This window comes from Onychomys torridus, chromosome 12, assembly GCF_903995425.1.
Source record: "Onychomys torridus chromosome 12, mOncTor1.1, whole genome shotgun sequence".
Lineage (NCBI taxonomy): Eukaryota > Metazoa > Chordata > Mammalia > Rodentia > Cricetidae > Onychomys > Onychomys torridus.
In genome coordinates, this window is record NC_050454.1 from 2,761,369 (window position 1) to 2,783,392 (window position 22,024).

General features: G+C 45.6%; 1 protein-coding gene and 1 long non-coding RNA gene across 4 annotated transcripts in view; one reads left to right on the forward strand and one right to left on the reverse strand.

Moving 5' to 3' along the window:
- The window catches only part of LOC118593973, a 43,176-nt gene extending 22,908 nt beyond the window's left edge, over window positions 1-20,268 (forward strand). For 2 of the 3 annotated variants that reach the window (XR_004946315.1, XR_004946317.1), the window contains 5 exons: window positions 10,138-10,186; window positions 13,411-13,554; window positions 14,571-15,005; window positions 18,307-18,409; window positions 19,766-20,268. This is a non-coding gene — a long non-coding RNA (uncharacterized LOC118593973). The remainder of the gene's footprint in view (window positions 1-10,137; window positions 10,187-13,410; window positions 13,555-14,570; window positions 15,006-18,306; window positions 18,410-19,765) is intronic. The other variant, XR_004946316.1, reaches the window with a different exon arrangement.
- Liph (lipase H) overlaps window positions 1-22,024 on the reverse strand; it is a 46,476-nt gene that overhangs the window by 17,086 nt on the left and 7,366 nt on the right. The window contains exons 2-5 of the mRNA XM_036203659.1: window positions 20,964-21,331; window positions 18,903-19,011; window positions 13,348-13,449; window positions 10,274-10,363 (exon numbers count right to left, since the gene is read on the reverse strand). Coding sequence (XP_036059552.1) covers window positions 10,274-10,363; window positions 13,348-13,449; window positions 18,903-19,011; window positions 20,964-21,331 — 669 coding nt within the window. The remainder of the gene's footprint in view (window positions 1-10,273; window positions 10,364-13,347; window positions 13,450-18,902; window positions 19,012-20,963; window positions 21,332-22,024) is intronic.

Consider the following 22,024-nt stretch of genomic DNA (forward strand, 5'->3'; position numbering starts at 1 on the left):
CCTGCCAGATTGATAAAAACTCAGAACAGTTCCACTAAACTCAGAGGAGACAAGGAAGGCCACTCTCTCCGTCTGTTCAATACAGCGCTTGAAATCTCAGCTAGAGCAATAAGACCTGTGGACGAGATAAAGGGGACACAAACAGAGAAGGAAGAAGTCTAAGGTGACCTTTCTATGGCTGTGATAAAACACCACGGCAAGGCAACTAATAGAAGAAAGGATTTATCTGGGCTTGTGGTTCAAGATGGACTCCTGTCACCATCACAAGTGGGGGAGATGTGACGGCCAACAGCCATGGTGGCTGCAGCAGCTGAGAGCTCACATCTTGAACCCTGACCACAAAGCAGGGTGAGCGAGCACTGGGAATGATTTGAAGCTTCCTGGCCCCTGTAAGGTACTTCCTCAAGCAAGGCCATGTCTCCTAGACCTCTCCAAATAGCACTGACAACTGGGGATTAAGTGTTCATATACATGAGTTAATGGGGTACAATCTCAAACTACCCAAATTATCAAATGGTATTAGTTTATATAAAAGACCTTAAAGACTTCAAAACTCCTACAGTTGATAAATGCATTCATTAAACTAACGGGTAAAATTTTTTAAAAATCAGTAGCCTTCCTATATATCAACAACAAAAATTAACAGTAAAGAAATCATTAAAACAATCCCATTCACCATCTCAAAAGTCTGAACCAAGGGCCAATCTAGAGTTCACTAGGAAGCCTTAGTTCTCAGCAACACATTCACTGAGTCACAAGATGGTGTCACTACACAGTCAGAATGGCCACAGTTAATAAACAAGCAACAATAACAAAATGGTAGAGGTGTGCTGAAAAAGGATTCTTCAGACAAAACTGTTGCAACCACCAGGGAATGCAGCATGAGGGTTTCTCAAAAGAATTAAAATTAATGCAGGTGTGGTGGTGCACACTTTTAATCCCAGCACTAGGGAGACATAGTGAGTTCTAGGACAGCCAGAGCTACATAGTGAGACCCTGTCTCAAAAATACCAAAAGGAGAGAGAGAATTAAAACTAGAACTACCTACCACTCCTGAGTATATTCTCAAAGGACTCAGGTCAAAGGCAATACACCACAGATACCTGCCCATGTGTTTACTACAGTACTAGTGGTTCACAACAGCCAAGACCTAATGCTAGCCTAGATGTCTTCAGCAGATGAAGACAGTGAGGTGTACATACACAATGGAATTTTACTCGATGATAAATGCAAATAAAATCACGACATTTGCGGGAAAGGGATACAACTGAAGACTGTTGCGTTAAGCAAAATAAGCCAGATTTAGACAAACAAATACCATGTTTTCTCTCACATGTAAACCCTAGTTGTATGTGTGGGGAGGTATGGGTGTGTGTGTGTGTGTGTGTGTGTGTGTGTGTGTGTGTGTGAAGTAGAAATGGGACTGTGAAGAGGAGGAACAGATCATGTGAGAGAGGGGAAAGAGAAATGGAATTTCTTCTTCTTCTTTTTTTTAATGTGGAGCTGAGGATTCTAACCCAGGGCCTTGAGCGCTCTACTACTGAGCTAAATCCCCAACCCGGAGAAATGGAATTCCTATGACGTGAAAGTAAGAGGGCAGACCCGGCAGTGAGAAGATACGAAGGTCAGAGAAGAGGAGGTGGTGAGAAGTCAGGTGCTTAGATCATGCTTTGTTCTCCTTCACAATCTTGGGAGTTAGGAGCCATTAGTCCCATTTTACACACGGGGAAAGCGAGGCACAGAGAACCTGAGGCCCTGTGCACATAGGTGGCAAAGCAGGAATGTCAAACCCAGGTCTCTGTGGATCTAAAGCCTGAGTTTTACTTCTCTATTACAAGCCTTTGTCTGTCGGGAACTTGGGAACTGGTTAGAAATGTAAATGTAAATTACTGCAGTCTGGTTTAAGAAACCTTCTAAACAATCTCGATAAGTGAGTAAGTTTGAGAACCTATGCTTTGCTGCAGATTGTAAACTGAATGGAGTGTTTGTGGGGAGGGGAGGGGCGGGACGGAGGGAAGGGGCGGGGGCGGGGGGGGGCGGGAGCATGCCACAGCCTTGAGTCTTACAGATGGGCTAAGCCTGAGGCTTACCTGGAAGCCTTAATTCTTAGTGACACCTGACCTGAGCCACGGGGTGGCATCATGTTTTCTCAGCCCAAGTACTATTGTGCTGTGTGAAAACACTGCGTGGAGCATTTTCAATGGTCAGCACTTTACTGAGGGCCAAGGAACAGGGATCGGTCGACATAAAAGACTGGAGGATTCTGAGGAAGGATGGGGTGCAGTTCAGAGGTTGGGCACTAATGCTAAGTGGGGGGACGGGGAAGGATGCTCTAAAGAGAAGGGCAACAAGTGCCTAGCTGGGTGGTGCTCACTCGTGATCCCAGCACTGTGGAGGCTGAAAGCGGAAGTCACTATGGGGAAAAACACTGCACCGGTGTTAAATCAGCTAGGCTGATTGATTAAAACTTCTATGTAGCTGGGCATAGTGGTGCACGGCTTTAATCTCAGGAGGCGGAGCAGGAGGATCTCTGAGTTAGAGACCTACAGAGCGAGTTCCAGGAGACACGTGTAGAGAGCCTGTCTCAACAATAACAACAATAATAAAACTTCTGTGATTCTGGAGAGAAGTTGAGAGCCAAGTTAACCTGTGTTTTCCTTAATCTTCTTAATGGTTATTAACAGTCCACCTCTGTGTTTGGCCTAACATCTTTATGAGTGGGATAAAATCCTTCTTGGAATGCACAAACAGACCCCTAGGCTCCACGGACACCACGAATGTCATCAGGTAACATCTGAGGCCTCCGGCAGAGACACCCCTGTTTTGCTGTAACCTCCTCACCTGCTGTTTCCAACAATATTTACAGTTTTTCCTTTATTTTTTCTGTGTCTCGGTGTTTTGCCTGCATGCATGGCCTGGTGTCGGTGGTGTTAGAAGGACATCAGATCCCCTGGAACATGAGTCACAGCTGGCTGTGAGCTACCATGTGGGTGCTGGGGATCACACCTGGATCCTCTAGAAGAGCAGCCCCTCCACCAACGTATTTATAATTTTCTTTGTTCGGTCACTGAAAAACATTTCATGAGAGGAGAGAAAGGCCTCTGCTGTGAGACTCTATCCTTCCCTGAGGGACTGTGACAGTTAAGGGTAATTGAAGCAGATGTCATTTTCTTCTGTAGAACAGCCCTTGCTCCCGTAAATAACCTCCCACCCACACTGCAGGCGAGAAACTCCAATTAACTCAGTGGGCCAGACAGGAAAGCGGGAACTCTTGAGAACAATTGCAGGAATGGGAAGGAGATGAGAAAGGGGAATCAGGGGTGAAAGTGAAAGTTTTAATTAATTAGCTGGATGAAGCTGTCCAACAATTAAAAGTAAACCTCACGAAACTATTACTGTGTGGGATTTGCAGTAACCTATAGCTATGTTTCTAGGCCATGGACATTGTGTTTGGCTTCAGGATAAACTCTCTCTTTGAGTAAGAGCTTAGTGAGTGTACTGACAAGGAGTGCCATGTGTTCAGTGCCAGCCTGAGGTATACAGTAAGTATCAGGGCTACCTGGGCAGCCAGGGCCACAGAGCCAAGTCCCTATCTAAGAAAGGAAAGAGTTGGGGAGGGTGGGGAGAGACTGGAGAGCTGGCTCAGTGAAAGAAAAAAAGAAATCTGTTGCTCTTCCAGAGGATCCAAGTTCAGTTCCCAGCACCCACATCAGGCAGCTCACAACTGCCTCTAACTCCAGCTCCAGAGGATCCGACACCTCTGATCTCCTCCTCGGGCACCTGGTCCTCCGTACATACTCGACTGCACATACACACACACTTAAGTAACATAATTACTGTGGGTTGTTTTTTTTTTCTAAGAAAAGGGGTGAGCCTGGGTGGTGACTCCTACGAGCATGGTCTCTCTGGAATTGACCTCACCTGGGCACCAATAGGCAGCAGCTGGGTGAGGTGAGCCACTCTAAGAATGAAGGCCCTTGGAAAGCACGTGGCCCGGCAGGTGGTATCCGGGACGGATGTGCTTAACTAGTTTCTCAGCGACTCTTCTCGTTTTCAAAGTGAAATCTGAAGCCAGAAAAGCAGATCAAATATTCAAGAAAGGAAGTGTGAGAAGAAAACTAGCTACCTGTGACTCAGGCTGAGGAGAGTGTCCGAGAACCTCAGGGAGGGGACCACTGAAAGGTTAGTTTCAGCTGATGTCACAGAGAAGGGAGACTTTTACAGAGGCCAGGCTTAGTGGGACCTAGCCTGGGGGGTCGAGAGGAGGGCGGGGCAGCTTTGGGAAAGACCGAACTGAGAAAAGTCCATGATGAACTCGATGTCACCACCAGCAAAATGGTGTGTATAGAAACTGAGAATGTGCCAGTTTGTGTGAAGCATGAGGAGGTGGAAACAGAAAAGAAGCCCCTTTATTCCATGGGTCCCTCGGTAAAAGGGTGTGTGCAAAGCTTCCTGGGTCATCAGAGTCCCTACAGATTATTGCTAGAAAGCAAATTAAGTTGAAATCACTGAAGAAGGAGAAAAGGGAGCCAGGGAGACAACCCAGATGGTAAATGCTTGCATGGGAGCCTGAGGACCCGAGACCCATAACCCACATTTTAAAAAGAGCTAGACTTCTTGGTAGCATGCATTTATAATTCCAGCACTTGGGAGACAGAGACAGGCAGATTTCCAGGCTTCACTAGCCAGCCGGGCTAGGCCCAATCAGAGAACCCCAGATTAGTGAGAGACTTTATCTCAAAAAACATGGGGTGGCTTGGTGGGCAAGAGTACTTGCTCCACAAGCCTGAAGGCCTGGGTTTGATCTCCAAAACTCAAAAAGATGATGCAGTGGCACACTGCAAGACGAAGTCAGAGGCAGGAGGATTATCTAGGAACTCACAGGCCAGCTAGCCCAGAATACACAGGTGCAGCAGAAAGGAGACAGGAAGGAATTACCTCAAACAAAGGGGAGGAGAGCCTACTCTGCAAAGTTGACCTCTGACTTCCGCACGCACAGACACAGACACACACCACACCACACCACACATAGAGGGAAAGAGAGAGAGAACAATGACAATAAATAATTAGAAAAACAAAGTAAACAGACCCAGAGAGGCTAGGTGACAAGGAGGGCCCAAGGGGGTGGGGGACACATGGATCTCCCTAAGAAAAAAAATAGAAGAGATCTTGTGGGTGGTCTAGGGGCTGGTGGGTGGGGATGGGAACATGAGGGATTGGGTTGGGAGAGGTTGATGGAGGGGGAAAATACTGAAAGAGATGACTGGAAAGGGGGAAGATTTCAGGTCAGATAGAAGCCTGATGCAAGGGAAACTCCCAGGAATCTACAAGGATGACCCCAGCTAAGACTCCTAGCAATAGGGGCTATGGAGCCTGAAGTGACCATCTCCTGTGACCAGGCAAGATTTCTAGTGGAGGGATTTGGACACCAACCCACCCTGTTTGTCCTATCTATGGGATGTGCTGGGTGGAGTGGCCAACCAATGACTGGTCCAGCCTGAGACTCATGCCATGAAGGTCAGCCCACCCTGACACTTCCTGGAGCTCCAGGACCCCGAGGCTGGATAGAACCAAACACAACTAGAGTGGGGGAAATGTCAATGTAATGAAGCCTAATAATATTCTGTTATACTCATAGACTGATGATTCCCCAGTTGTCATCAGAGAGCCTTCATCTGTAACTGACAGAAACAGATGCAGAGACCCCCAGCCAAGCATTAGGTCTAGCTCAGGGAATCCTGCTAAAGAGAGAGAGGAAGGATTGTAGGAGCCAGAGAGGTCAAGGACTTCACAAGAGAACTCACAGAAACAACTAACCTGGGCTCATAAGAGCTCACAGAGACTGAACCAACAACCAAGGAACCTGCATGGGACTGACCTAGGCCCTCTGCATATATGTGACAGTTGTTTAGCTTGGTCTATTTGTAGGACTCTTAATAGTGGGAGTAGGGGCTGTCGCTAATGCTTTGGCTCTTGGGAACCTGTTCTTCATACTGGATGGCCTTGCTCAGCTTAAATACAAGGGGAGGTACTTAGTATTATTGCAACTTGATATGCCATGCTTTGCTGATACCCACGGGAGACTTGCTCCTTTCTGAACAGAAAGTGGATTGGAGGGGGAGTGGAGGAGAGGAGGGAGGGAAATCTGCAATTGGAATGTAAAATAAATAAATACATTTAATTAAACAAAACAAAAAACCAAGGTAATCAGATCCTAGACTCTGTCTCAAAAAGCAACATGGATGGCTCCTGAGAATGACATCTGATGAGGATCTCTGACCTGCAAATCCATACACCCAAATCCCAAAAAGTAAAAAAGGAAGAAGAAAGGCCATCAGGAAAATAGAGCACCGAGGAATGACTCCAAGGAGGGCAGCAGAGGAGCAGCTTTGAAAGAGAGAACTGGCAATGCTGGCAGAGGTGGAAGGAAATATTGATTCTGTGAACAAGATGGGGATAAACAAAATGGCTCTCTAATGGTGTGGTAGTTTGAAGAAGAATGGTCCCCATAAGCTCATATATTTGAATGCTTAGTCACCAGGGAGTGGCACTATTTGAAAGCATTTGAAGGATTAAGAGGTATGGCCTTCATGAACCCTAGAAGGAAACTCATATCTAAGATTAATCTCCCACTAGCAAAACTGTTCTCAAGTTTCATGCTCACTCTAAAAGTGAGTGAGCTGTTGGCCAACACAACCTGGGGCCACAGACATTTTTGAGAATTCAGGGGGGTAGATCAATAGGATCTGCAAACTGAGTTGACATCTAATACTGGTATGAGTTTGGCTGCAGTCGTATTCATTGTCCAGTTATTCACCCACTCATTCACTCACTCAACAAACACTCTGAGCACTTATTCCCTGCCACTATAGTAGGGACTGAGGATATGCCAGAGATCAGAATGGTGCAGCTTAGGAAAGGAAAGAAAAGAAAGAGGTGTGTCCTTGTTGGAGGAAGTGTATCTCTGGAAGTGGACTTTGAGGTTTCAAAAGCCCAGAGTCTGTCTGTCTGTCTGTCTGTCTCTCTCTGCAGGTGACAATTGAGGTTCAGGTGTCAGCCCACCAGAAGAAACACTCTGGTGGGTATGTCTCACTTAAGCAAGGCTTATGAGAATACAGACACTAGAATGTCTTTTGCTTCTGCTGTACCTTTGGTATCTGATATAATGTATATGTATGTGGCGAGCCCCCCACTACCTGCATGATAGTATGTTTATCTCATGAAAACATCCTGATCTTCTGGGCATGTATTTCTGTATTGATTTCTCCTTAAGCTGTACTGTCTAATAGACACAGAGTTTTGATGAATAAAAATAATTCTAGGATATGTTTCATTACTAAGGCCTATTGTTCTACCAGGCCTATGAGACACTTAGGACCTGCTTTAGCTCACAGCTCAGATTTATAATTTAGGAAAACATTTGAGTCCAGGAGCCAGGCTGGCTCAAATTCTTTTAATCTTTATGTTGAGTTATGAAGTCACAGGTTTTTGTACATCATTAGATGAAACAAAGCTCCAAAGGATTAGATTAGATCAGATGTCTTGCTAATGGGTTTTTAGATAAATGTTTCCAATTTCTAATTCACAAGGACACACAGCTGTACTATCTGGCTAGATTATAAATACAAAAACAGCCCAATTATTGCTAGGTGGCAAGTGATTAAGTCCTTGTACCCATTTCTGACCTCAATTTGAGAAAATAAATTCTGAGTAGTCAAGGCACAGAAAACAATCTGACACTGTAACCCCTGTGAGGGCTGCAGTTATTCTTGGATAATTAGAAGTTATACACAAGACAGAGAACACAGGCATTTTGGTCATTAATTTCATTTAAAGTGCCTGGCTGAGTGGATATTACAAGATATATGGCACCTAGCTGTCTTAGAGATTCTGTTAGTTTTTGGTTTTTTTTAGATTTATTTATTATGTATACAGCATGTATGACTTCAGGCCAGAAGAGGGTGCCAGATGGTTGTGAGCCACCATGTGGTTGCTGGGAATTGAACTCAGGACCTCTGTAAGAACAGCCAGTGCTCTTAACCTCTGAGTCATCTTTCCAGTCCCCGTTAGAGTTTTGTTGTTGTTGTTGTTTGCTTGTTTTTGGTTTTGGTTTTGGTTTTGGTTTTTTGGAGACAGGGTTTCTCTGTGTAGCTTTGCACCTTTCCTGGAACTCGCTTTGTAGACCAGGCTGGCCTCGAACTCACAGAGATCCGCCTGCCTCTGCCTCCTGAGTACTGGGATTAAAGGCCACCACCACCCAGCCCCGTTAGAGTTTTTAAGCAGTGGAGAGAAAGGGAATAATGGAGCAATGAGACAGAACAACATGATGAGACATGAGACATGGACAAGATCAGAGAATAAAGAAATGAAACCATCAAGAGAGAGTGCATGAGATTATTTTTCCCTAACCCCCTCAGATGAAAAAGTCTCAGTTTGCACTATACTGTGGACTTTCCTTCTGCACCCTGGAAGCTGGTTCTTTGTGGGCTGTGATAGAAATGTTTTCTTTTATAAGACTTGCCGTGGTCATGGCGTCTCTTCTCAGCAATAGAACAGTGACTGAGACAGGAGTGTGTGGAAGTCAAGTCTAGCTCATCTGTAACATAAGTAGGGAGATGTGTAGATCTAGGAGGAGTGACCCTAGAGGAGTTTCTGGCAGTGAGGGCCAGCGAGAAGCTACCAAGCTTCCCTGGACTCAGTTCAGTAGGTCTCGGGACATCTCCAACAATGCTTCCAGACAGCAGTGGGACCACTATGGCAGAAACCTAAGGTTCAATGGATCCAAGGGGCATTCGTGCTAGCCTCCTGGTAGCTGGGTTTTGTTCCTGCCACCAGAGTGAATTGAGAAGGACCAAATGGCAGGTGATGGCAGGGAGAGTCTAAGCCAGAGTGGTCAGAGGCAGGGCTCTTTTTCAGTGGATGTCACCAGGTGTTATGATGCAGCTGGAAGCTGATGATGCACAGAGATGGATATCAGAAGACCTGGAGCTGCTGGTGTGGTTCCAAAAAGAATTGAGCCCCAAATGGGTGGTGGCGGCGCACACCTTTAATCCCAGCACTGGGGAGGCAGAGGCAGGCAGATGTCTGTGAGTTCAAGGCCAGCCTGGTCTACAGAGTGAGTTCCAGGACAGCCAAGGCTATACAGAGAAACCTGTCTATGAAAACAAAACAAAACAAAACAAAACAGGAAACAGGCCCTGCGGTTGTGTTGGCTCTTAGGGTGGGGCATAGAGTGCTGCTACTACATCAGTGTTCCTGTTTCCTGTGCTCAGTTCAGCCCACACAGGAGACAGTGAAGGGCAAACTGGGACCAAGAGGGCATGAGGCATCTGGGCCAAACTGGACTAAGGTAAAACCTGACAGGCCAGCATGCCTTCCTGCTCCTTAGGACTTCCTCTAGCAGATACCGTGGTGACAGTAACAATGCAGGAGACACATGTGATCACTCTGTCGCATAGGACAGGATTTGGATGCTCAGTCATATGGTTAAGCCCACTGAAGTCATGTAAGCTGGATTATTTTTAAACATGTTGCTATTCCAATGTGGCCCTATACAGACGTCATTTTATACAAACCATCTTTAGCTTTTTTCAAATGTGTGAATGTGGTATAATAGTGTAAATACCAATGTGTGCAGGCTCCTGAAGGTCAGAGGCAGACAGCAGGGGTCCTGCTCTGTCATTCTTCACCTATTCCTTTGAGGAGACAGGGTCTCTTGCTGAATATGGCCCTAGGCAGACATCCGGAAAACCTCAGTGGTTCTCCTGCCTCTGCCTCCCACAGCCCACAGTCTTTCCTGTGGGTGTTGGCATCTGAGCTCAGGCCATTGTGCTTGGGCAGTGATCATGCTTATCCCCTGAGCCAGCTCCCAAACCTCCAGAGCATCCTTGTTCTAGAAGCTTTTCAAGACGATTTTCCTTTCTCTAGCAGCGGTGAGGAATAAGTCAGGGCATTTAGGGAGGACCAGATTCTAACTCTGCCCTCTTCTCATCTTTAGGCTGCCCTCCAACTTCCTGTTTGTGTTTTGTGATATATGGTTCTGCCACCTCTGTTTTTTTCAGGCTGTCTGTTTTCTATTCACAATACCCATGGATAGCAGGTAATTTATGGTTGGTTTTTGTTTTGTTTGTGAGACAGGACCTCATGGCTGTGCTTGAAGTACAGATCCTCCTGCCTGATGTTATAGGTATGTATCATCACACCTGCTAGTATCAGATATTTTAATATGCCTTTCCAAACTACTGTCTTACAAAGGATAACGTATGACACTTACCTCCAAATATTGTCTTTGGGCAGCCCGGTTGATCCAGTCCTCCATTCGGGTAGAAGTCTATGTGTCCTAGTGGTTCCTTGTAGCCCAGTGCTAAAAGAGAACACGCAAGGCTTACATGGGGACCGTGCACGTCCCCACGTTCACCTGCCTGCAGGGTTAGGCAGGGACAGTGGTGTTGTGGTTGCTATCATGGCCCTTATACCTACTTAAAGGTCTTGCCCAAAGCTGTGAGCTAGTGCGTTAGAAAGCAGCAAGCTGATTGCATCAGCATGCATGTCAGTGCTGGCTGAGCACATAAAGAGTGATGGAATGGAATCCCCACTGTTTCTAAAGATAGATTCTGGGCACTTGCTCCCTGAAGGGCTGACAGGATGGCCTTTTTCTTCTTTACATTTACTCAGAGCCCTCTAATTGCCAAGAGATTCCTAAACTTCTGTTTGTATTGTATAAATCCTCAGAAAATGAAATAGGAAACAATTAATTTTTACTTAGTAGATAAAAATCTCAGCATTTTTGGACCTGATCTAGAGATGGCTCAGTGGTTAAGAGCACTGGCTGCTCTTACAGAGGAGCTGGGCTACATGGTGGCTCCTAACTACCTCCAGTGGTTGTAACTGTGACTTCAGTCTCAGGGGATCCAATCACACATGTGTTGCACAGATACACATGCAGTCAAAACACCAATACAAATAAAAATAAAAGAACAAAAATAAAAATGTTGGACCTAAGCCAGGTGTGGTGGCTCACACTTGTAATACCAGCACTTAAGAAGCTTAGGCAGGGGGATTGTTACGAGCTTGAAGCTAGCTTGGGCTAAAGAGTGAGAGACCCTACTTCAAACAAACAAACAGACTGAGATCTAAGACAATAAAAAAGACTGGAAACACTTTTAAAAATAGGTACCTAGAAATGTAACAATTTTATTTTCTCTTGCCATACAAACCCCAAAATAATTAGAAAATGTTATATTAAAAAGGTTAACATAGGAGCTGGGCGGTGGTGGCACATGCCTTTAATCCCAGCCTTTGGGAGGCAGAGGTAAGCAGATCTCTGTGAGTTCGAAGCAAGCTTGGTCTACAAAGACAGTTCCAGGACAGCCAGGGCTACACAGAGAAACCCTGTCTGTCTCGAAGAACAAAACCAAAATGGGTTAACATGGAACCAGGTGTGGTGGTCCATGATTATAATCCAGCAGCCAGGAGGCTGAGACAAAAAGGTTGACAGTTTATAACCAGCCTCAGCTGCACAGTGGTAGCCAACAGTACATAGCCAGAGTCTCAGAAAAAATAAAAGCAGATGTTTCTATATACATATGTACATGCATGTGTTATGTGCAGCATATTACAGTAATCATGATAATAGTTATCATATTTTGAGACTCCAGGTGTCAGCTGGGCATCGCACACACCGTTCCCATTTTCTTAACATCTGTAACACAGCTGTGGAGAAATCAAGAGGAAGAAAGGGCTGGTAGGCTTCAGGGTTGGCTCAGCATCACCAGAAAGAGCAAAACTCAGCGTTTGCCTCACTGTAAAACAAAATTCACTTCTCAAGAATAAAAAGCAAGCTGGGTGATGGTGGTGCACAGCTTTAATCCCAGTACTCGAGAGGCAGAGGTAAGTCAATTTCTATGAGTTCAAGGCCAGCCTGGTCTAAAACACAGAGAAACCCTGCCTCAAAAAATGAACAAAAAGTAAATTGTTTTCTTCTGTCCATCTTAAAATGGCACTGACAGGCTCTTACCTAAGCAAGGAACAGCTTTGCAAATGCCAGGATGATAATGCAGCTGTCCACAAAAAGACATTTTCCCCAAGATAAAGTCACTGATTGTTACACAGGAGTGCCCACGATACCGGGTCAGGGGTAATTTTAAAAAACAAAGACTTTGTTTTGTAGTGTCAGTGTATGTTTGGTGCGCATGTGCCAGCATGAATTTGGAGGCCAGAGGACAGGCTTTGGGAGTCAGGTCTCTTGCATCAGGTGCGTTCCAGAGATCAAACTCCGTGGTCAGCCTCAGTGGCAGACAGCACCCTTAAGCAAGTCCTTACAGACTAAGCCATCTCTCAGGCCCCATGCTGGTTTGTTGCTCTTTGTTCGCTGGTGCTGGGGCATGCTACACAAACACTACCATTGAGCTATACATTCTCTGCCCTGGGTCTGTGGTTTGTTAGCTAGTTACATCATAAAGAAATACAATAAAATGAGTGCTCTGCTTTGTTCCAGCCCTCCTCCCCAAGTACCCAGTTACTCCTCCTCCCCGAGATACAGTGGATATCTACATTATTATTATTATTATTATTATTATTATTATTATTATTATTATTTTCCAGAGCTGAGGACCCAACTCAGGGCCTTGCGCTTGCTAGGCAAGCGCTCTACCACTGAGCTAAATCAACCACAGTCTTGCTACATAGCCTGGGCACCCAACCATGAACATCACCCCAAACCACACAAACAGCAAGCAGATAAGAAACTGGCATGTAAAATGTGCCGGGTGGTGGTGGTGTACGCCTTTAATCCCAGCACTTGGGAGGCAGAGGCAGGCGGATCTCTGTGAGTTTGAGGCCAGCCTCGACTACCAAGTGAGTTCTAGGAAAGGCACAAAGCTACACAGAGAAACCCTGTCTCGAAAAACCAAAAAAAAAAAAGAAAGAAAGAAAGAAAGAAAGAAAGGAAGAAAGAAAGAAAAGAAACGGGCATGTTGAAATGATCTGGAATATCTACAAAGAGCCACAAGTAGGGCAGAGGTGCTCTGGGTGGAGAGACACAGCACTCTCAGCACAGGAGAATAAGAGAAAAGTCAGGACACCCCTGTTACCTGAAGCCAACTATCTATGTGTAGACAGACCAGCCTGGTTTTAATTGGACTTGATCACTTTGGAAAACCAGGTGAGAAAGGGAAATCACATCAGCTTCATCATCGGGTCCTGGGCCTAGATTCTGACCCCCATCCCCCACTCCCACCCCGTCAGTGCTGCTGAACCCCCCTGCCTACATGGAGGAAAAGATAGTATCAGGGAATGGGCGGAGCAGACTGCGCATCGTGGGGGCGCTAATCCACAAAGGAGAGTTACCATCAGTGTCGGAGTGGATGACGTCAACGAACTGTGCATCGCTGGGATCTAATCTGTCCTCAGCAGGTCTCCCGTTGAACAAAGGGCCCGCAGGGTCAAGACCTAAAAGACAAGGCAGAGCAGCTTGGCAGCCCCACTCCATGAATCACTGAAGCTGTCTTTGATCCCTCCGGAGAGGATGGCTCACAGGCTGCAGGGCGTGCTTGGGTGAGTAATTGCTAGCATCCCGTCCTGCAGTCAGGAAGCCCGTCCACAGCCTGTAGCTTTTTTTCTCCCACAGTGTGGTTACCCTGGCAATGGCTCAGAGAACAACAGACAGGCTGCATGAGGAGCCCCAGCTGGGAAAGAGCCCCACAGGTGAGGGAGGTCATGGGTGGGTAAAAAGGCTCTTCCAAAAACCGTCAGAGAGCGTGACAGAGGAAAAGGTAGCTCTGGGAATTAAACCCTTATGCATGAAGCTACACCCATCTACATACCCAGCCCTTGATTTTAAGACAAAGTCCCACCATATAGCCCAGATCGTCTTGAATTAGCTATGTAGCCCAGGCTGGCCTCTAATTGCATATCCATCTGCCCCAGTTTCATGTGTGCTATTAAATTAAAGGCATTAATTAAGTTAAGGCCTTAAATTAGAGGCACCCATAACCTCTCTGGTCCTCCCCATTTTAGGGATTTCAGAAACCCCACTCAGGCCCACTTTCCTTCATTTACTCACTCATTTGAAACACATCACAAAACCAGGAGGCAGCAGGTGGCCTGTATAATTCCAGGTGACTTGGTTACTGAGGCCCAGAGAACTCAAGCATCGTGGCCAGAGCCTGGCTCCAAAGTACAGCCCTCCCCATCTGCCTTGCCCATGGTCTCTCAGCACCTAGCTGGGCCAACTCAACAGGAAGCCATGAAACTCCCTAGAGAGCTAGGTTTGGAAGAGCGTGCCACACTATAGATGAGGCAGATCAAATGTACCCCATAATGCCTGAACTGATGTCTTAGTCTTGGCCAGTGCTGCCTGGGTTTCATTACCACAGCAATGAGACACCTGGAAAATCTGGAGAGCCACCCTTGGGGTTCTGGAACCACAAAATGAGAACTTACAAAGCGGAGTATGAGAAAAACCCCAGTGACTAGAACCCTGTGCAAAGAGGGTTTCAAGGGCGTCTTCCTTGGAGGTTTAACCTGTTAATACCATTTTATCTTTAGGTTCACTTTTACTCTTCTTCTAGGTGCTGGAGAATGAAGCCAGGACCTCACGCACGCAAAGCATGTGCTCAGCTACGCAGCTAGTCCCTGTGGGTGTCACTTTGAGGACATCTCCTCTTCCCGTGTTCCACACACATCTAAGAGACAGACAGCATCTTTGCTTCGGTTTCCTAGTTTCTTCCCTCTCAATGTCCTTGTGGTCCCTTGAAACATTTCTTAGTCTCCCTCCCTCCTTCCCTTACTTCTCCACCCCCAGTCGTCTTCTGTCCTCTCCAACTGAAACTGGTGTGGGAGGGCATGAGGAAACACCCAGTCACCCAAGGACAACAGGTGTCCTAAACACAACAGGTCTTAACACAGTAGGAAAAGACTCCATAGCCTTGGAAAGAATTTACCCAGAATCCTCCCCACCACCGCCCCTTCAGTCAACACCATCCACTTCCTTCACAAAAAATAGAGTGAGTACCCTGGCTTGGAGCCTCCTGTAGATCTAGATAAAACATTTAGGGGGGGGGGGTATTGAGAGGGATGGGGGTGCTAGCCACACACCAGGACTTATAAAATGAAGGTTAAAATTATAGTCCAGAACGTGAACCCATATTTGTAATTGAAAGTTTCTAGCAGTCACCTAAAATGTGTGTTTTGCATGCATGTGTATATGTATATTAGTGTGAGTATCTGTGTGTTTATGTTTGTGTATCTATGTCTATGTCTGTGTGCACATGGAGTCCAGAGGCTGACATTGCTTGTCTTCCTTTATCCTCCTCCACTTTATATATTAATGTAAGGCTTCTCACTTGAATCCAGTCTAGTCCAGCTTGCTAGCTTGTTCCAAGGATCCTTTCTCTGCCATCCCAATGCTGGGATTACAGAACACACACACACACACACACACACACACACACACACACACACAATTTAAAACAAAAGAACACAAGGCTGGGGACATAGCTCAGATCATAGAGTGCTTACTTTACATGCAGTGATGCCCTGGGTTCAATAATTCCCAACACAAAAAATATTAAATTAAAAAATTTAAAATTTAGTTGGGAGTGGTGGTGCACATCTTTAAATCCCAAACTTGTGAGGTAGAGGCAGGTGGATCTTTGTGAGTTTGCTGCCAGCCTGGTCTACAAAGCAAATTCCAGGACAGCCAGGGCTACACAAGAAACCCTTGAAAAACAAACAAACAAAAAAACAAAACAAAAATTAAATTTTAAACCAGACATGGGAGAACTTAAGAGGCTAAGACAGGAATATCTCAGATTCAAGGCTAGTTTGGGGGTACATGTAAATTCAAAACAAGCCTGGGCTACAGAGGCACATCCTCTCTCAAGAAGACAAAAACGTGTGTCCTGGATGGCTCAGTGGGTAAAGGCACATGCCAGCCTGCCAGCCTGAGTTCAAGCCCAGGACTTATGCAATGTAGGAGATCTGACTCTGTGAACTGTCCTCTGACTTTTTACATACACCCTGTGCCCACACACATGCACTCACACACACATATACACAAACATAATACATAGAAAACAAAAATATTATATATGTTTATAGTTAAAACCAGTTATTTTAGTTAAATATTAAATATAATAATAAATTAAATATTTGATTATTTTAGCTATGAAATAGAAAATATTATTTAAAAATTAAAAGTAATAGACAAGACAAAGACCAGCCAGGTTTAGTAGATCACACTTGTTACCCCAGTACTTAGGAGACTGAGGCAGGAGGATTGCCATGAACTTAAGGCTAGCCTGAGCTTAGTGAGTTTCTAGGCCAGCCTAGGCTGCAGAGAGAAATTCTGTCTCAACCAAACAAAATAAAATGAAAATAAGGCATCTTGCTTAACCCAGTATGTCTAAAAATTGTCATGTCAATGTAATCAATATTAAGAGTGAAATTTTTTTCTTCTGAACCTTAGTCTTCAAAAACCAGTGCATATTCTGCACCTACAGCCTATCTCAGTTTGCACTGGCTGCATGTCAAGTGTCCAGTGGCTAATGTAGCTAATGGCTACTGTACTGTTTCTCAAAGGGTGCTGGCCAGACCACCTGTATATGCTGGTTGAAAGTACAGACTCCTGATCTGGGGAAGCAACTTACGGCAGAGCCTGGACCTGGCATACATAAGACTCAGGATTCATCCCAGTACCAAATGTATGAATGAATGTACGAATGAGTGAATGAATGAATGAATGAATGAATGAATGAACGAACGAACGAACGAACGAATGAATGAGAAGTCAAACCAAAAATATGCTTGGAGAATGGAGCATAAGAAGGGAAATGGCAAAGGGAACAGGGTAAAGGGCCAGGCAGAGTCAGGCCCTGACCTAGCCTTGTCTCAGGAAATAATACTGACTTGCGTCCTTGGGTGACAGATCACATTCCCACCTCGTGATCCAGTGAGCACACCCAACCAAGGAAGGACACTGGGACAGAGATTTCCCCTGAGACAGATGGGACTACATTTGAGGCTCAGAGGTGATGAGAACTGCGGACATCATGGAGGTTGAGAATTGACTTGTGGACCAGAAGTTGAGTCCAGGTCACAGGGGCAGGTCACAGGGGCCTAGAGTAGCAGAAAGGCTGGCGTGGGGAATTTCCATAATTGGAGGCTAGGTCCACTGAAGTTCACAGTAGTCGGGAGGACAGAATGTCAGAGGCACAGAGAGAACACGGCACTTGGGTAGAACAAAACACTTGGCCGAAGGGTAGACTTGGCCCACTTCTTCCCAGCTCTGTGGTCAGTGATATTAAGTTGGCAGCTTGGGATTAGTCACTACTAAGGAAATCATAGAAACCAGCAATTGCTGTAAGTCAACACCCTCCACCCTACCCCACTTCAACACAGCATTGGAAAGAAACAGTCCTATCTGCCAGAAAAGGGGCTCCTAGAGTGTAGCCAGGCCAAGCCAGTTGCCCTTTCAAAGTAAGGATTCTGTCTGTCTGTCTGTCTGTCTGTCTGTCTGTCTGTCTCTCTCTCTCTCTGTGTGTGTGTGTGTGTGTGTGTGTGTGTGTGTGTGTGTGTGAGTCTCTCTCTCTCTTGTAAAGACACATTGATTTTTTTTTAAAATATAGTGATAGTACTTTCTAAACTTTTTTTTTTTTTGGAGCTGAGGATCGAACCCAGAGCCTTGTGCTTGCTAGGCAAGCACTCTACCACTGAGCTAAATCCCCAACCCCACTTTCTGAACTTTTAAAACTACTTTGTTTCCCTAGGAAAGTGTAAATTAGATAACTGAGGCAGCCTTGGCCTTTGGGAAAAGTGAGGGAAAAAAAACCATCCAGGACAAACTTTGGGAAGCAATGCCAGCCAATCGGGTGAGGGAGTGGGTATTGGGGTGGTGAGGTTACTTTTAGAATTCCTAGCTGCTCCCCCAGCTGCATGACCGTGCATGTGCTGTCCAGTAGTCAGGCAGGGTGCTCAGTCATCCTAGGGACTTACGTCCTATGTAATCCATGTGCTGCATGGTCATGTAATCTATGTGCATGCATGGCGTAGCTAGTAAGTACATATGTGCATATGCGGGGATGGGGTTGGGGAACCTATAAAAGCAGGTTCCACTCATTCCTTCTCTTCCTGCACGGTCATTCCATAGGCCTGTGCACATCCCCTCTCTATTCTCCTATTAACTCTTACAGTGGGTTTTGTTGTACCTTGTGTCTTCTCTCACATAGTAAACAGCGCCGCTTAATAAATAACAGTTCCCGTGCCCATACATGTTTTGAGTCATTTATATTTCTTCTCCTTCCACAGACTTCTATCCTACAGGCCCCCTACGTTTAAAACCCTGGTGTGAGGATGATTCCTGGGAAAGGTGAATGCTAAATTCCTGCAAGCTGGGGCAACCCTCAGCCCTGTGAGTAGCTGTGGAAAATTCCTAAGCTCCACACAAGAGGTCCAGAAAGGGAGGCTTTGTCCCGTAGGGTATGACTTGCTGCAGTTTGGAGTGTTTTCCTTCTGAGTCGCCAGAAAGCTGATATTTAGACAGTCAGGCCCAGCTGCCCAAATTCCTGACTCCTTTCCCTTCTGTGAGCTAGTTACATAGTTAAGGACACCTGAATTAACCCAAGGAAGAAGGCTCTCTGGGCACAGATCAAATCCCTGTGGGACATTACTGGGGGGTGGAGGGAGTTACTATAAGGGAAATAAAGTCACCACCAAGCTTTTCTGTGACATACACAATTTGCAAAATGCACTACATATATTTTATTAAGTCATAGGTTGAGGTTAATATTATCTGGACTTTACTTTCACATGAAAGGACCCATACTCAGAGGTTCACTAATTGGGAGAACTTGTTTCAAACTCAAGAGCCCAGGTGAGACCCTGGTCATCGATAGGAACCTTACCTGTGATTCTCCCCAGCTTCCCAGTGTACATTTCTCCAACAAATCCAGATATGTGTGCTCCTAGACTCACTCCAATCATATAAATGTTGTCCAGAGAGCCTCCTTGGGCCTAGAATTTCATCAATAAGTTGTGTGAGTTCAAGAAATTGCCGACACTTGCAGAGCTTTCCTAACTGTTCACTCGGGAAAAAATTCTTAAGTACTTTGTGTCTATTGTCTCACCCCAACTCTTTTGTGCGTGGGTGGGTATGCACGCACATCTATACACTTATGGATGGTCAAAATGTCACGTGTCAGGCTAGAGCGATGGTTCAGTGGTTAACAAACATTTGTTGCTCTTGCAGAGGAGCCGGGTTCAATTCTCAGCACCCAAACAGGAGCTCACAATTGTATTTAACTCAGTTGCAGGGGATCTGATGCCTCCTTCTGACTTCTGTAGGTACCAGACATACACGTGGTATACATATATACATGCAGGCAAAACACCCGCATATATATTTTAAAAGAATAAATAAATCTTCCCTCTTAAGTTAGATATCTCCTTCAATTGTTTCCCCACCTTATTTTTTGAAACAGGATCTCTCACTGAACCTGGAGTTAGCTGACCAGCCAGCAAGCCCAGGGAGTCTTCTATCTCCCCTTCCTGGGTCTGGGATTACATGCATGCACTGCACACTGCTGTGCCAGACTTTTCATATAGGTTCTGAGGGTTGAACTCAGGCCTTCATATTTGCACATCAAGTATTTATCAACTGTGCCAAATCTTTAGCCCCTATTGTCTCATTTAAATGCCCCAAGAAGGCTGGAAAAATAGCTCAGTGGTGGAGAGCTTGCCTCATATGTTATAAACGTTCAATCCCCAGCCTGGCAGAAAAAGAGGAACCTTGACGGCATCCTGCAATGCTGACTCTACTGCTTTAATACACAGAGGAGGAAACTGAAGCCCAGAGCTGAAGTCATCTGGCCCAAGTACAGCAGGTGGGTAGTGTGAAGAGCAGGATTGAAACCAACCTAACCCCAAACTTGTGTCTTTCGGTGTCTCCGTTCCTGACTCTGCTGGTCATTGAGCAGGGACATATTTAGTAACTCCAGATCGGGGAGGGGTGATAAAGCATTTTGATGGAGTCACCATCTCGGTGGAAGGAAAAGTGGGGGAGGGGAGAGCACACCCGATGACAGGCTGGATAGCTGGCTCTGAGCCACCCAAGTACTACCTGCTTGCTGAGGACCATGTACAACTCATCACCACCAGCCACAGTGGTCACTTCGTGGGAGTCTCTCTGAATTGCTCTGACTTCATGAAATTGTTATTGTTAGAAAAGGACAGCTCTGCTGGGTGGTGGAGCACGCCTTTAGTCCCAGCCCTTAGGAGGCAGAGGCAGGCAGATGTCTGACTTCGAGGCCAGCCTGGTCTACAACAGAGTGAGTTCCAGGACAGCCAGGACTACATAGAGAAACCCTGTCTAAAAAAAAAAAGAAAGAAAGAAAGAAAGAAAGAAAGAAAGAAAGAAAGAAAGAAAGAAAGAAAGAGAAAGAAAAGAAAGAAAGAAAAAGAAAAGAAAAGAAAAGAAAAGAAAAGAAAAGGAAGAAAAAAGGGGGTGGGGGATGGAGGCAGCTCGTGAGGTTATTCACTAAGTAAAAGCTAAGGCCCTGCCTTGAGAGGTCTTCTAACAACATTGACTGTGTCATTGGACTGCGTGTTTTCATTGTGGTTTGGAGTAATCTGGACATTAGTGTCTGGTTGAAGGAGGTCCAGGCATTTAAACCAAGAACTCTGAGCAGAGCCTCTCCTATCCAAAGACACCTTCACAGTAGCTGCAAGATGATGCTCCTGTCACGAGACCTTTAGTCTACAGAAGACTGTGAGGACATAAAATCTACAACATTTACAATGACATTGCCCTGTACCCCTTCCTTGTGAGGTGGACAATCTGCACAGCCACACCCTCTTCCCCACATTTGCACAATGTTAAAAAAAAAAAAAAATCCAACCAGGAGATGCCTCTTGGCTTTAAGCTTCCAAACAAGCAGCCAAGGTCATCTAAGAGGAGTCTGTCTTACCAACATCTGGTCGATAAATTCCTTCAAAATAAGAGCTACTTTTCTGGTCTTGCCTGAGGCGTGGGTATATATCACAGTCGTCGCTCCTCGATTCCAATCAACCACCACCACGTTCATCTCTTGTACATTGAGCAAACTCTGTACCAACTCCTCCATCCACACTGGAGGGGAGCCTGTTGGCCGGAAGCCATGGATAATGAAGGTGGTTTTCTTGGTCACATTTAAGCTCCCCAGAGCTGTGGAGTTGATGAGTTGTGCACAGATCTGGTTTCTCTGTGTGTAGAGCATCAGTCTCACATTTAATCCTGTACCAACCACTGCACTGTGGAAGCTCAGTCTGGTGAAGGATGGGCATATTTCATCCGTGTCTAGAAATAAGAATTAGATGGCATTGTTCAGTGCCTCCTAAGCAGGGCATCAAGCAGAAAAGTGTTGTGATTCACTTACATTCCTCACAGCACCTTGCAAGGGCCTAGATCTACCTACATGAAGTTGAAAAGTAATACTTGATTAAGCATTTCTAAGTAACAATTTCTTTCTCTAGACTCTTTCAAGGTCAAAACCACAAGTTAGCTCAAGGAAGCCTTCCGCAATCCTCCCAGCCATAAGCATGTCCTCACTCCCTGACTCCCTAAGCACCTGTGTGTACCTCACTTACAGCACAATGAAATCCCTTTCAAGGATGTATTCTGGGTGTTGTGTACAGGCGTTTCTGTCCTGGGAGAGCACGTAGAATGGGTAATTTCTAACCTGTGTGTCCTCAGAGAGACAGAACACAACAGAAGAATCATCGACTGAGTCTCCACGGTCTCTTGTGTAGCACCCTCAACGGGACGGTGGTCAGTGTGTGTGCCCTGCCCTGGGCATCTGAAACTGTAGGCTATGTCATCTGGTTCTGGGTCCTTTTGTTAGCTCCTCAAGCTCTCCCGACAAGCCTTGTAGAATATTAGTTGAAGATGTGTTACATTTGTTTATGTTGTGCAACATTTAATGATGCAAAGATTTTTGTATTCTCTTATGTTGCATTGATTTAACTCTGTGAAGCTGTGTTACTTTGCCTG